Source organism: Peromyscus eremicus, chromosome 10, assembly GCF_949786415.1.
Source record: "Peromyscus eremicus chromosome 10, PerEre_H2_v1, whole genome shotgun sequence".
Classification (NCBI taxonomy): domain Eukaryota; kingdom Metazoa; phylum Chordata; class Mammalia; order Rodentia; family Cricetidae; genus Peromyscus; species Peromyscus eremicus.
In genome coordinates, this window is record NC_081426.1 from 47418482 (window position 1) to 47432419 (window position 13938).

Sequence of the window (13938 nt, forward strand, 5' to 3'; positions counted from 1 at the left end):
GATGTGATTATTGTCTTAGGACATTACCAGATAAGAGAAGGAAGTCTTATGAATAATTCTAATCCATCCTTATTTTAGCTGAGCGCACAATAGTTCAGTTTGGCTCAAAACTGAACTTGTTTTGGATATTTGTGGTTTAGCTTCTTATCATCAGAGTAAGATGCCAAGTCATAGAAAACACAGAGAAGTTTATGTTGGTGATTTTACTGTGGTGTTATAAAATTGATAAATACGGTGTGAGTGAGTGCTCTGTGTGTGCGAGTGTGTGCGTGCATGTGTGAGTGAGTGCTTGCTTGCTTGCTTGCTTGCTTTAGGAAAGGTTAGAGCATTGCTATGCCTTTACCTAGAAGGATAGGTATCACCTCTTACTATGCTGATTTGTGGGTTACCTAAGGAGGCAAAATGAAGGAAAAACTTTTGAAGAAGATAATGCCAGTATTCATCCTGACCAAAGTGTTCAAAGTTTAGAAAGGAAAAAGTGATAGAAAGAAAAACATTACCAAAGGTCCTGTACTGGAAAAATACTGTGTGTTTATGTTTTTTCTCTCATTATGTTTACTAATTTTTCCTAATGCTATGGCTTTTCTAGTCATGTTTATTTCATGAAAATGATGCATAGCCCTATCTGCAGTACACAGCTGTGGTTACTCTGCCCCTTAGTGTTTAGAGTCTATTACTGTTCTTTTATTTTTGATATTTGAATGAAACAAAGATTCATTTTACATGTGATTTTCTTTACTTGTTAATATTTAGGTAAAAGTAACCTTTTTGAATACACTAGAGTCTGAGATGTGTGCTAATTCTTCATATGTTATTTTTCAGAAAGAATGCTTTGTAGAACTTGGCTTAAATACAGGACAACTGGGTATAGATGATTCTACACAAGTGCCTCCTGGTTAGTATTTCCCATGTGACATTTAATTAGTGACAAGTGATAGCTTCCAAGTACACAAGCCATCTGTATGCAGATCAGTGGGTTACAAAGTGAGCACACTGTGTGACCTCCAACCCAGTCAAGAAACAGCATATCCCAACAGCTTAGACGCCCCCTGGGCACAGGTACAGACTCTGCCATCCCCATAGTAACGGCTGTCCTGCTTGAAACACCACAGGGCTAGTGTAGACTGTTTGCATTTACTCGCTGCACCCACTTATATCTGGTTTCTTAGGCTTACTGTTGTCTATGAGATACATAGTGTTATGACAAAAAATTATTTGTTTCAATTTTTGTATTGTGATCCACCATATGCAAATACTGCTGTCTGTTTGTCGGTGGTTGATGGCCATTTGAATTATTTTCATCATTTGGTTATCATCTGTTGTCCTGCTGTGAATATTCTTTGATGGGCCATTTGGTGTGTATGTCCATCTGAGGGCACATACCTGAGAGTGAGCTGATAGTTATCATAGCATGTGCATATGTACAATGTCAGGAGATATTGCCAGTTTTCCAAAGTTGCCATGCCAACGTACGCTCTCATCAACTTTGTATGAGAAGTTCATTGCTCCATACGTTTTTTCATTTAAAATTGCCAGTCTTTTTTTGTTTTTACCACTGCCGTGGCTCCATGTCTTATATGCATTCTAATTATTTTCTCTGATGATTAATATGGTCAAGCAGCTTCTTATGTTTCCTGGTTTTTGTACCATTGTTGGTTGACTGTTGATAAAGAACCTTTTCAAACTCTTGGCTTATTTGTGTCTGGCAAGTGCCTGTTTCTGTAAGACTTCTGTCTTCATAAATTCTGGATACAAGCCCTCTGCCACATACACATTACAAATATATCCAGAAACTTACCTTGAAAAAACTCCCTTGATGATGTTCTTTTCTTTTACTGTGAACAGAGTTTATTTTAATATGTCGTAGTTAATGAGTCTGTTTGCATTATGATTGATAGTTTTTAAAGAGCAACTGTTCCAGTGAAAGCTTTTGCATAGCATTCATGAGGCAGAGCTTCTCCCTACAAGAGGCAGGCTGTGCTTAGATAGCCTTTGATGCTCAACTGGAGTGGAACTAAGACTTTATAAATGAAGCTGTTAGCAAGGTGGCTGGGTTTTTAGTTCAAAGAAATTTTTCTTGATTTTTTAAAAACAATTATTGTGTATTATTTATGCGGTGTGTGAATGTGTACTTCTGTGTGTATGTGTCTGTGCAGTTGTGTGATTGTGTGTGAGAGGGTGCCCACAGAACCAGAGCAAGCGCCAAATCCCTTGGAGCTGGAGTTTGCAGGGCTTGTGAGCAGCCCACATGAGCGCTGTGAGCAGGTCTCGGGTCCTCCTGAGTGAGCAGCCACAGCTCTTAGCCCTGAGCCATCTCTCCAGCCACTGGAATGATAGTAAAAACCAGTATTTCTTTGAATTTCTTTCTGGATGTACAGAAATATTTTTGTATAAGAATATATTCTGTTTTAACAAAAGAAAGCTTAATTTGTCCATCTTTGTTCCTCAATTAAATGCACGAACTCACTTTTAACAACTTAGGTAAAGGCTTTCTGCATTTAGACTGCTTATTCCAGTGTTCAGAGCCAGTGTGGTAGTGTGTGCCTTGAACAAAGGCTGAGACAACAGGGTTGAGAGCTTGAGGCCTCCCCAGACTGCTAGTGAGAGGAAGACCAGCCTGGGCAGCAATAATCTGTCTCAATTAAATAAACAAACAGACAGAGAAATAAACAAATACATTCTTACATTTTCTGCATAGTTATCCAACTTTAAAAATAATTAAGTATCAGTAATGGGGAAAATACTTCTTACTCTAAATGTAATTGATCATGTTTGTGTCTAATAATTTTATTTTCTCTTAATATTTTTAGAACTTTTTGAAAATGAGCATGTGCGTATTGGGCAAAAAGGTAAGTGTAGTCACATTTATTAAAATCTATAAAAAAAAAAAACTGAGAGAGTTCTAGGTAACAGTTCCCGTGAAATAGTCTCAGTTGAAATTTATTCTCTGTAAAGTGAAGCACCAGAGAGTCATAATATTTAACCGAGCAGGTAATCTAACGGGAATCTTTATTTAGAAGCAAATGCAGGGTTTTAGCTGTCTTAGGAAATTAAGCACACAGCTGGCTCCCTGAACAGGAAATGCAGACCCACATTCGTCAGCCGCATGAGAGGCGAGCACTCTACAGCAGAATTTCATCTCACAATCAAGGAGGCAGCTTCCTCTTTAATGCACCCACACACCTCTCATTAGTGCTAATGAGGGCATGCTCCTGCATCAGGAGAGGATGGAGCTCTTAAATCCTGCTGACGGCTCACAATGATAAGGCTTAATAAGCGTAGCAGGTCTCCATATCCTGGGGAACAACTGCCCATCTTTTGGGCTCTCTTTTTCTTGTTTCTATAAATCCTTTACTGTCTTTGAGGTAAGAAGGCTGTGTGTCAGACTGAACCATCTATGACAATTATTTCATGTACCAATGTCCCTACTTCAGCTTTTCAAAGTCTTTTAATTTCAAAGACTTCTTTTGTAGGCTGGCCTCTTTCATTAAACATTCAGATAAAGAATGTTCTTTTAAAATTATTATACTCTCCGTGTCTCTTTTCATCATGTCTTTTTTTTAGTAGAAAATTTCCTCTTCCCTTTAAAAGGAAACAAGAAAATGATGCTGTTAGATAAACATTGGATGCATGGTGGTCTCATATTTTGTTTGTTTGCTTTTATTTTGTGGGCTTTTTATTTTCAGGTTGAATAGTTCATATTTTAATTAAAGAAAATAAAAATGAAAGCAAAATGATACTGTACTGATTTTTTTATATGGGTGCTTAATGATAATTTTGTTGAAAGTTTCTTAGTCTGTTTTGCATTTCTTTTTCAATCTGATCTTTTTTTAAAAAAAAATTTCAGAGCTAAGAAGTTATTTGGTAGAATGGGTGTCTTAACATTCTTACACATTATTCTTGGGCAGGATACTGCATGTACAGTGTTGCTTCCAAGTAACAGAAGCTCCATGACTTGGTAGCATACATTTGTGAAAATTACGGGTTCTGAAGATGAGGCTCCTCGTGGTCATAGTGGGCAGACACCGGTTTCGGTAGTTGTTGCAGATCTGTGGAGCTGTGGAAAAGCACAGTGATCTAAAGGTTTCAACCCTGAAAGCTTTGATTGGCTGAGGAGAAGCTAAGGGAGATTAAGACTTGAAACTTTTGGTCTGTAGTAGGGCCGTCTCAAAACCCAGAGAGTGAAGGAAGAAAAAGATAGATCCGTGAGGTCACATACAGAGGCTGACGTTTTGCTTCCCGAAAGGTTTATAATGAAAGATGTCTGAGACGCTCCTGGCATTGTGAATTTTCTAACAGGATTATCACATGCATTTGACAGTTCTAGTGCAGCAGGATAGCGCTGCTGCCCAGCAGTACATCCGACAAGGAAGTCCCACGGCACTGAGAGCTGAGCTCTGGGCGCTCATTTTGAATATCTCCAGTCAACCCGAGGTAAGAAGCAAACAGAGGAATTTAGTTGTTACACGTTTGTTTTCTAAATACTGTTTTTTCAAAGCAGAAAAGCTGCCACGTAGTTTGTTCTTCACCCTGCTTTTCAGTCCCAGCATCATAGTTGTTTTAAGGTAAGGCAGGATTTAACACCAAACTTGATCAGTATGCTCAGCAGACACTTTTAAATACCGTGATCCTGTATATATGTAATAAAACAAGAAGCAAAATCTTAAGAACTCAGGTCAGCGAAGATGTGACAGAGTGGGATGTTACAATAGCAAGTAATGCAGAAAAGCAACTGCGAACGAGTAAGTGAATTCTCTGTGATTTTTTGATTTATTTGGTTGGTTTTTTGAGGTAGACTTTCATGTAGCCTGTATTGCTTTAAAACTCATTTAGGTAGCTGAGGCTGGCCTTGAACTCCCAATGCTCTTGTCTCTGCTTCTGAAAGTGCTGGGATTATAGGCATGCACAACTACACTTGGATTTATGATTCCCTTTGAAGTGTGTGCTATCCCTATGGTTCTAAAATTTCACATAATGTACAAATATTATTTTTCCAAATACATGATCATTTTTTTTTTCAGGAAATACAATGAATGTTAAAGGAAGTGACAAAATCACTAACAGACAGACCGTGGATGTTTTGTTTTCTGATGCTGGGGATAGAGCCTAGGGCTTCATGCCTGCAAAGCCAGTTCTCTGCCAACTGAGTTATATCCCCAGCCGAGGTCATAGACTTCGTAATGAAAACCTGCATAAGACATTGACTTCTGGAATATTCTTTCTGTGTGCACATATGTAGTTACCTATGTATAGTGGTTATATATATATTTGTAAATTCACCCATTTAAAGATTTGTAATCATTGTAGCACTAATAGTACAACAGGTTCTGTGATTACATAAACCTGGTTTAAACTCAGAGGTCCCTAACTTACTGAAGACATATCATTGAGCAAATTGCTTCAATTTCTTTAAGTTTAAATTAACCTGTACATAAATATAGGTAATAATATTTATGTCACAGACTGGTGATAAATATTCAGAAAGTAACATATATGTCTATTATGTAATAATGGACACCAATGTTTGCCACTAATGGCAGTAGTCATAATAATTAGTATTACTTGTAATTATGTTACAGATTAATTGTAATGAATAATTCTGATAACAAAATAAGACATTAATGTTTGTTATAAAAATTACATTTCTAGCCTTTGCAAATTATGTGAAGTGTGTATGTATATGTATGGTGTGTGTGTGTGTGTGTGTGTGTGTGTGTGTGTGTGTGTGTGTGTGTGTTTCAAGTCTCCCTCTGTGAACAGCACTGTCCGTATCTTTTATTTGAAAGAAGAAAGCTTGGGATTTGCTGCAGAGCAGTTTTACAGCGTGAGATATTGCTATCTTTTGTAACACTTTGGAGAGAATTGTTTACAAAACAGACATTTTTCTGTTTGTGTGATTTTCTAAAAAACATAATTCTTCACTGGATTTAAGTTTCCAAGTAACATGCCACCCTCAACTGCTGTGGAGTCAAACAAATCCTGTTCTCTGTGCAAAGGAAATGCTACCTTTTCACAACCAAATTTAGGATTTTCCAAAAAATATTACCTTAATAATGACAGATAATGATTGTTTTTTGGAAATATTCTAATATGATTTTTACATTTGAATTTTGAAGTTGTAGCCATTTAAAAATTTAAATTTAAATGCCAAATCTAACTAATATTTATAATTAGAAAATAGTATTTTCAGAAAGACACTTGAGTACAGAAGTTTCAAAATAACTGTTACAGGTAATGCATCAAGGGTGGGTAGGGAAAGGAAAGGGAGGGTCCTTTTTGCTGAATTAATTTTCTATCCCTTAAACTGTATATCTAGTTACAGTCATAGTTGAAAGTTTAGACACATAGGCAGAACATTCAAATTTTACTCCTTTAAATCTATTCTTTAGAAGTTTGGTTTAACTCATTGTACTATTCTTGAATGTTTCCAGTAAATGAAAGCTATTCTAAAGTAAAATTTTATTGAGATATTTAATTTTTTTGTTTTAGTGCAAAGACCTTGAGCATAATACTTTTAATTCCTGTTAGTTAATGTAGTACATTCAATAGAAAATTATTTAACTTTGATTTTTTGTTTTTCAAGAAAATAAGTGGTATGTTTTAAAGGATTTTTTGTATATGCTCATTTATACACACAAAATGTATTTAGTGAATGTTGTTCATATTTTAAATATGTTTAATATCAAGTTTGCTAACTAAAAACAAATCTTTTCTCTATTTTGCTCATTGATGAAACAACACTTCTATAAGGTTTTCTAGTGGTGTGGTGTTGGGGTGTTGGGCATTAAACCCAGTACTTCAGACTTCCTGAGCGGTGCTCTGGCCCTGACCTCCCCTCCCACGTGGGTTTTAAGCTTTCCGTGGTCTGGCTCTTCTCATTTGTACGTGTAGTCACCCTCCTTAGCTCCTCCAGCTCCCACTACAGTTGTCTCAGGGTGACGGTCTGTCGGGTCTCTTTCTTGAGGTTCAGACAGGGCTGCCCAGTGCACTGATGCACATGAATGTCTCCAAAGCACCTCGAGCTCAGGATGTCTCAGTTCCTCCTGAAGTCTTGTTTGTTTTGTGCCACTGTCATCAAAATGCCCCAGATGAAAGGCTAGTGCCATTCTCTTCTTTCTACCCGAATCTCATAACATATTCATCTCTAATTCCTTCCTGACTCAGTTCCTCCATATATTTGAAATTCATGTATTTCTCTCTGTACATGTTTCTACCATTCCATTTCAAAATATTATCTTTTTGTCCTGCATGTAGCCTTGTTCCCTACAAATCTTTCAAACATCCTTTCTCTAATATTAACATCTGCTATTTCTGACCCCCACCCCTGCCCCTTTTAGTTTTTCCAGATGATTTCTCTGTTTAGCCCTGGCTGTCTTAGAACTCACCCTGTAGACCAGATTGGACACAAACTCAGAGATCTGTCTGCCTTTGCCTCCCTAGTGCTAGGATTAAAGGCATGTGCGACCACCGCTCTTTTGCTTAAAACATTTTAAACCTCTTCTTTAGGATTCCTTAGCACACCTTATTTCTCTCTGATCTTTCCATATGTCCCATATACTAAACAAACAAACAGACAAAATCTCCCCCTATTACAGGCTCTGTATGCCTGTTACATCCCTTTCTCCAGAAAGCCTGCCTGACACCCACACTGACATTAGAACTTTCTCACTAGTTATTTAATCAACAAATATTTGCTGAGTACTGTCTGTTCTGAGTGCTGTGGCAAAAACACAAAAAACAAAAACAAAACATATCTAGCACATAAAAAGTGACCAAGAAATATGTGTTGAATTACTGGATCCTAATTTAATTAAAAGCTTTTTATTATTTTTAAAATTTTGTGTGTGAATGGGTGTTTTGTCTGCATGTATGTCTGTGCATCACATACATGCAGTGCCCTCTGAGGCCGAAAGAAAGCACTCGATTCCCTGGCTGGAGTTTATAGCCTGGGGATTGAACCGGAGTCCTCTGGAAGAGTAGCCAGTGCTCCTAAGTGCTGAGCTATCACTCCAAACCCCAACTTATTGAATTTTTGAGCCGTCTAATGACAGGCATGTTCATGGAGAATTAGTATGACTAGCCTTATGGCCATCACATTCTTAGAGAGTGTTGTTCAAGCATGATGAGCAAACTCTGCTGAAAAAAGAGTTGTGTCTCGGTGCATCCGTCCCTCAGCATAGCCTTGCAGGCTTGAGCCTGGGCAGGCAGTTCACATCCTCTCTGTTCTAAGAATAAAAGCAGATTGTAGATTCTGTGTCTTTTCTAGCTGTCTCCCTCTTCCTCTTTCCTTTCAAAGCTGCATCTTAAACAAAAGTCTGTGTTGTCCTGAATTTCATTAATGGCTTACATTAACTAATAATTAATAAATTAATTAAATAAATAATCAATCCGCCATAGTCTAGTATCTATCCCCACTACATAGCAGCAAATGCCCTACACAAATTGCCAAGGAGCAGGAAACATACTTTAATTCTTATAGCTGCTGTACTTAATACTTTTGACTATTTCGTCCTTGGAATAATCTAAATCTTCCTTTTAATTTACCTTTTTTAAAAATTTGCCTTTTTCTATTTTTTTTTCTATTTTCATGGAGAGTAGGGCTTCTTGGAGGGCCATGGATAGTTACCTCTTCCTCTCGTACTGCTCTGAGGCAGCCGAGAGCCTTCAGACTGGTTTAGTAGATGTTTTTAAATCTTGACGAACTAAAATAGTGTGGAAAATAGCACTTACCTTTAGTTTACTATTGAACAATATAATTTTGAGTAAATGATGGACTATAATGTACATGATGATCTGCATTATAAGAAAACACATTCCACAATGGTAATTCTAGAATAGGGTAGCTTACCTCACCTTCCAAGAAATTTATCTGAGTTTGTGCCTAAATCACAATTTACAAAATAGTCTTGGGATTGGAGAGATGGCTCAGCAGTTAAGAGCACTGGCTGCTCTCCCAGAGGACTGAAGTTTGATTCTCAGAGCCCATATAGTGGCTCACAAAACCATCTGTAACCCCAGTCCCAAGGGATCCAGTACCCCTTTCTGGCCTCCATGGGCACATACATTGTACAAAAGCATAAATGCATGCAAACACCCATACACATAATTTTTTTTCAAATTCTTTTAAGTCTTAGTTTAACTTACAGTTTTGTGAAGATAACTTGTCTATCTAAATTCTTTCCCTAGCTCTATCTCCAAAAGATAGACTATTAAATGTCTAAACAATTTTAAATAAAATATGCTAAAGGTTAAACATTTGTTTAGCCGAGTCATATGACATAAAAAATAATTAAAAGCAAAGTACAAAGGTATTTAATTGTATAATTATTTCTTGTGTACACAGAAGCTTTGGTACATGGCAGTATCAATAAATTATTATAGTTTATTTTGTATGCTAATTGGTACTAAAATCAATGTAAAGGTGCTATGGTTATCATTTTATGAAGGCTATAGAAACTTCTCCATTTGTTTATTAGAAGAAGCCAATATATTTTAACTACATAGTGAAAAGAATGTGAACTTGTTTTATGAAGTATCTTAGATATTTAGCCTGTGATTTTGAAATTTTATGGACAGATGAGTTTCTGACCCAACATGACCTTGTTTCCACTCAGTCACCCAGCATTTTGTATTTGTTGCACAATATTTCATTGCTTGTCTGAATTTTAGCCAGTTCAACTAAATCATGAGATTACTATATAAATATATTTATGGGATTGTTGACATTTTGAGTAATCGGGCCCAGTAAAATTTTTCTTTGTGTTTAAAATTTTATTCAATGCTTTTGAATACATATTTCTTTATAGAAATATTTGATCCTAAAATTTGTATATTAGTTACTCTTATTAAGGTATTTATTACTTTTCTAGCAATGGCCAGGAAAAGCATGAATTAATTGATAATAAATAGCATTACAAGTACAATTGAAAATAAATAATGTTGAGCATAGCAATTAAAGTGAAGTTCTCTGTGAGCATTTATAATTCATAAATAATAATGCAGATGAATTTTCCAGTGTTTATTACCCAAGGAATTAATTCCTATAATTGCTTTTATTTATTTATTTATTTATTTATTTATTTATTTATTTATTTATGTTAGCATATATATGAACAAAAATTTTTAAACAACAAATTAAAATAAATATTAATAGTGTAAACTCACTGAACCTTTCTTTTCTTAAGCACTATTTTTTCAGATGTCACCAGGACTGTGTTTCTCTCTGCTTTCTATGGGAGATATAAAAGTCCTAGGATAAAATCAGTATCTCGCTGATAATTCTCAACTGCAGAGCTGTCCCCCTCCGACAGGAATGGTCATCTTTGGCTACACATACACTGTAGACAGTCACCATGGGAGGGAAAGAAAGCCTGTCCTGTCCAGCTTGGATCAACTGAATTCACACTGGCAGGGCACTGAGTGATGGGCGGCCCTGGGCCTTCAAATCACAGACATCAGCATATTCATAGAGAAAAGTAACAGTGGGTGCCATATAGCCTCGGTGACATCCAATAGCCCTTTCTAATCAAATCTTGAAATGAAAGTACTGAAACTTGAGACTGTTCCTACAAGCCATGTGAATGCAAGCTGAAGAGCAGTTCTCCCATTCTTCTTGTTAGAACCAGCAGAAGGCTGCAGTAGTACCACTGTTTATACACTATCGTTGTTCAGGTTCTAGCCAATGTTGTCAGCCAGGAATATGAGCAGGTTTATAATTGGAGGAAGAAGACACACCGTCATATTCTCCAGAGATGATTATGATCATGGTTGAGTACCTAGAAGACTAAAAATTTACTATAAAATATTTTAATAAGACATTATGTAACATATTTAAAAATTAGTTGCTTTTATCCATATTTTTGTTTTTCCAAGACAGGGTTTCTCTGTGTAGCTTTGGTGCCTGTCCTGGAACTCGCTCTGTAGACCAGGCTGGCCTCAAACTCACAGAGATCCTCCTGGCTCTGCCTTCCAAGTGCTGGGATTAAAGGCATGCACCACCACTGCCTGGCTTCTTTTGTCCATACTATCAACTATCAATACAGAAGTGAGAAACACCTGGTTTATAATAGCAGGAACATGAAAACATTTAATGTGGAGAGCAGGAGAGCCTTGGAGCCCATATGAGGAAAACAGTGCACACAAAAGGCAGAACATTAAAACTCGCCCGGCACTGTTCTGAGCTTATGGTATGTTTCCATTTTCCCCACAGCAGCCCTACAGAGAAGGTGCTGCCATCGTTCTCTGAAGCCCACAAAAGCTTGTGGATTTGCCTTACATGATAAAGATCTCCATCGTATTCTTGATGGGATGCCTTAGCGTATAAAACATCCGTTCTCTTCTAAACAAATATTTGGAAAAATCTCTGTTATTTTTAACTGGGCGTAGTTACCTTAAGGTTTTTATGGAGGTTAAGTGTCTAAGAAAAACCAAATCCATTATTAAGGAAAATGGAGTAGTGACTTAATAGATAGCTCTTGCTCTGTAATTTTACTTCAGTTGAGAATGCTGACATTACACTGGCAGAGAACAGTAAGACCTTTTGAAACAAGACACAATAATAAGATCGAGGAAATGTACAGATATTTGAATGAAAACTATTTGTATGAACATGTGATATGGAAGCCTGTCCTAATGCAAGAAAACCCAAAGCCATAAAGAACACTTAAGGAATTGTCAGGGTTTACCATAAAATTCAAGGAACATGTTACTTTGAAGAAAAGTGCTTACAGCATAATGACAGGAGGTCGATTCTCCCTCTTAATGAAGAGGCTGACACACTCTAGCGAGAAAGACCACCTACAGGACAGGCAGATACTACTGGGAAGGGCAAATCCCTGCTATGGAAATCCAAGTGGCCAGGAAACAGCGGGAGACTCTTCAGGTTGCTGGTTGAAAAAGCACCAATGAACACAACAGTGAAATATCATTTCTGAGATAAAGGTGTAGACACAATGGCACCTCATTTTGCTGGGGGAAATTTGGATTGGTATTGTTCTTGGGAAGTGGTCAGGCAGTCCATATGCTGATGTAAGATGAGTATAGTTTTCACCCTCCAGCTTTGCTTTGCCTATTTGTCCTGCACACAGGAAAGCACAGTGCAGGAAGGGTATTTATTGTAGCAGTATGCATCGGGACAAACTACCTAGAGACAGCCTGAGTCTCCATTTATAGAGGCATGAGTTTAAAATTGTGATATACGAGACTTAGAGGACTTGACCTGGAAGCCTTCTCCTGAGGACCAGCTCTCATAGTATTCACAGTAGTCCTGCCCCACTGTAGAGCCATGACAGTGACCAGTCTGTGGCTTTGGACAGTGAGTTATCGTTCTCTCTGGACCTAAGCTCCTCAAATGTGAGTGGAGATAGTTCTCACTGATCCATTTCACTTTGTTAAAGGAATTGTAAGATGCACCTAGTTCATAAATATTGTGTTTATTATTAGTAAATATTGAGTGAATACCCACTAGATACCAGTATTGGAAATGGGCGTATTATTAAACATCTACTGTTACTTAGCTATCATTATGTAGTAATGAATAAAAGAGTCCCTATCTCTTAATGATTATAATTTTATTATTGACTATTGTTTATTAAGGTTTGAGGCTGACCTTATAAACATTAAATTTTTGTGTATTTTACTTTCAAATATAGGACATCCTGTATTATGAGCAACTTAAGACCAATGTGATACAGCATGACCTTTTGGTGGACAGTCTAATTTATAAAGTAAGTATAAGTATCCATTGTTTTTACATTTCATCAGTAGCATTTACAGTGAAGAGTTTTCTCTCTGCAGGGCTTGAACTGTGGGCAAAAGTACATATTAAACTTGAAAAATAATTGGAGTGGCTGTGTGATAGTACATATCTAGGATCCCTGTACCTGAGGACAGAGAAAGGAGGACCAGGAGTTCAAGGTCATGCTTGGATTCATAGTGACTTTGAAACTAACCTGGGCTTCCTGAGACCCTGTCTCAAAAAAAAAAAAGAAAAGAAAAGGAGAGGAGAGGAGAGGAGAGGAGAGGAGAGGAAAGGAAAGGAAAGCAGGCAGGAAGAAGGAAGGAAGGAAGAAAGGAAGGAAGGATGGAAGGAAGGAGGAAGGAAGGAAGGAAGGAAGGGAGGAAATGCCTGACCCAAGCTGCAGACACTGTGATCTTCTTCCCTAGGGAGTTCTTGTGTTCTTTTCTTAGTCTCTCCATGTTTTTATGAAGAGAAAAAACATTGCTCATCTTAAATTCAAGTCTGTTTTTCCGTTCCACACAAAGAATGGAAAAACAGCTAAAATTAAAACAAGACTGTAGTATTGTAATCCTGTTTGTCTCATGATTATTTAGGGCTTAGATGTATATTTTCTTTGTAATAAAGCTATTTTAAATTTTGTGTATGTGTCTTCATGTGGAAGTGTGAACATGAGTGCAGGTGCCCCTGAGGTACAGGTGGTTGTGAGCTGTCTGAAGTGGGAAGACTTGAGTCTTCTGAAAGAGCAGTACTACTGTTCTGACCACTCAACCATCTCTTCAGCCACAAAAAGAAAACAAACACTTTTTTTTAGCTTCTAAGTATGTGGCCAAGTATATCTTAAGTTTTATCGTAGAGATATATTGAGTAGTTGGTGCCAGGAGTTATACTGTAAATGTAAACAATTCCCCCTGGGATGATTGCATCTCTAGGACTGTGTGGGAAGTTGTATTGAATACCTTCCCGGAACTGAACACTTGGACTCTTCTACCTGTGCTGGGTTCCCTCACCTCCTCAACAGTTGGCCTTCTGTCTGGAGCCTCTAGTTCTATTCTACTCTTTACTCTGGCCTAGCAGTTACACCAGTGTTTCTCATTCTTTTCTCTCATACCCCTAAGGGAAAAGCTTAATTCATCTCTAATAATAAATGACTCTGTTGAGTGAGGATTAGCTTTGGGGCTCCACGTGCCACTGTAATACAT

At 37.3% G+C, this 13938-nt stretch overlaps 1 protein-coding gene across 1 annotated transcript in view; it reads left to right on the top strand.

The window, feature by feature from the left end:
- Nucleotides 1-13938, top strand: part of Tbc1d19 (TBC1 domain family member 19) — a 124798-nt gene that overhangs the window by 41398 nt on the left and 69462 nt on the right. The window contains exons 9-12 of the mRNA XM_059275878.1: nucleotides 823-895; nucleotides 2811-2849; nucleotides 4322-4434; nucleotides 12651-12725. Of these exons, the coding sequence (XP_059131861.1) occupies nucleotides 823-895; nucleotides 2811-2849; nucleotides 4322-4434; nucleotides 12651-12725 (300 nt within the window). The remainder of the gene's footprint in view (nucleotides 1-822; nucleotides 896-2810; nucleotides 2850-4321; nucleotides 4435-12650; nucleotides 12726-13938) is intronic.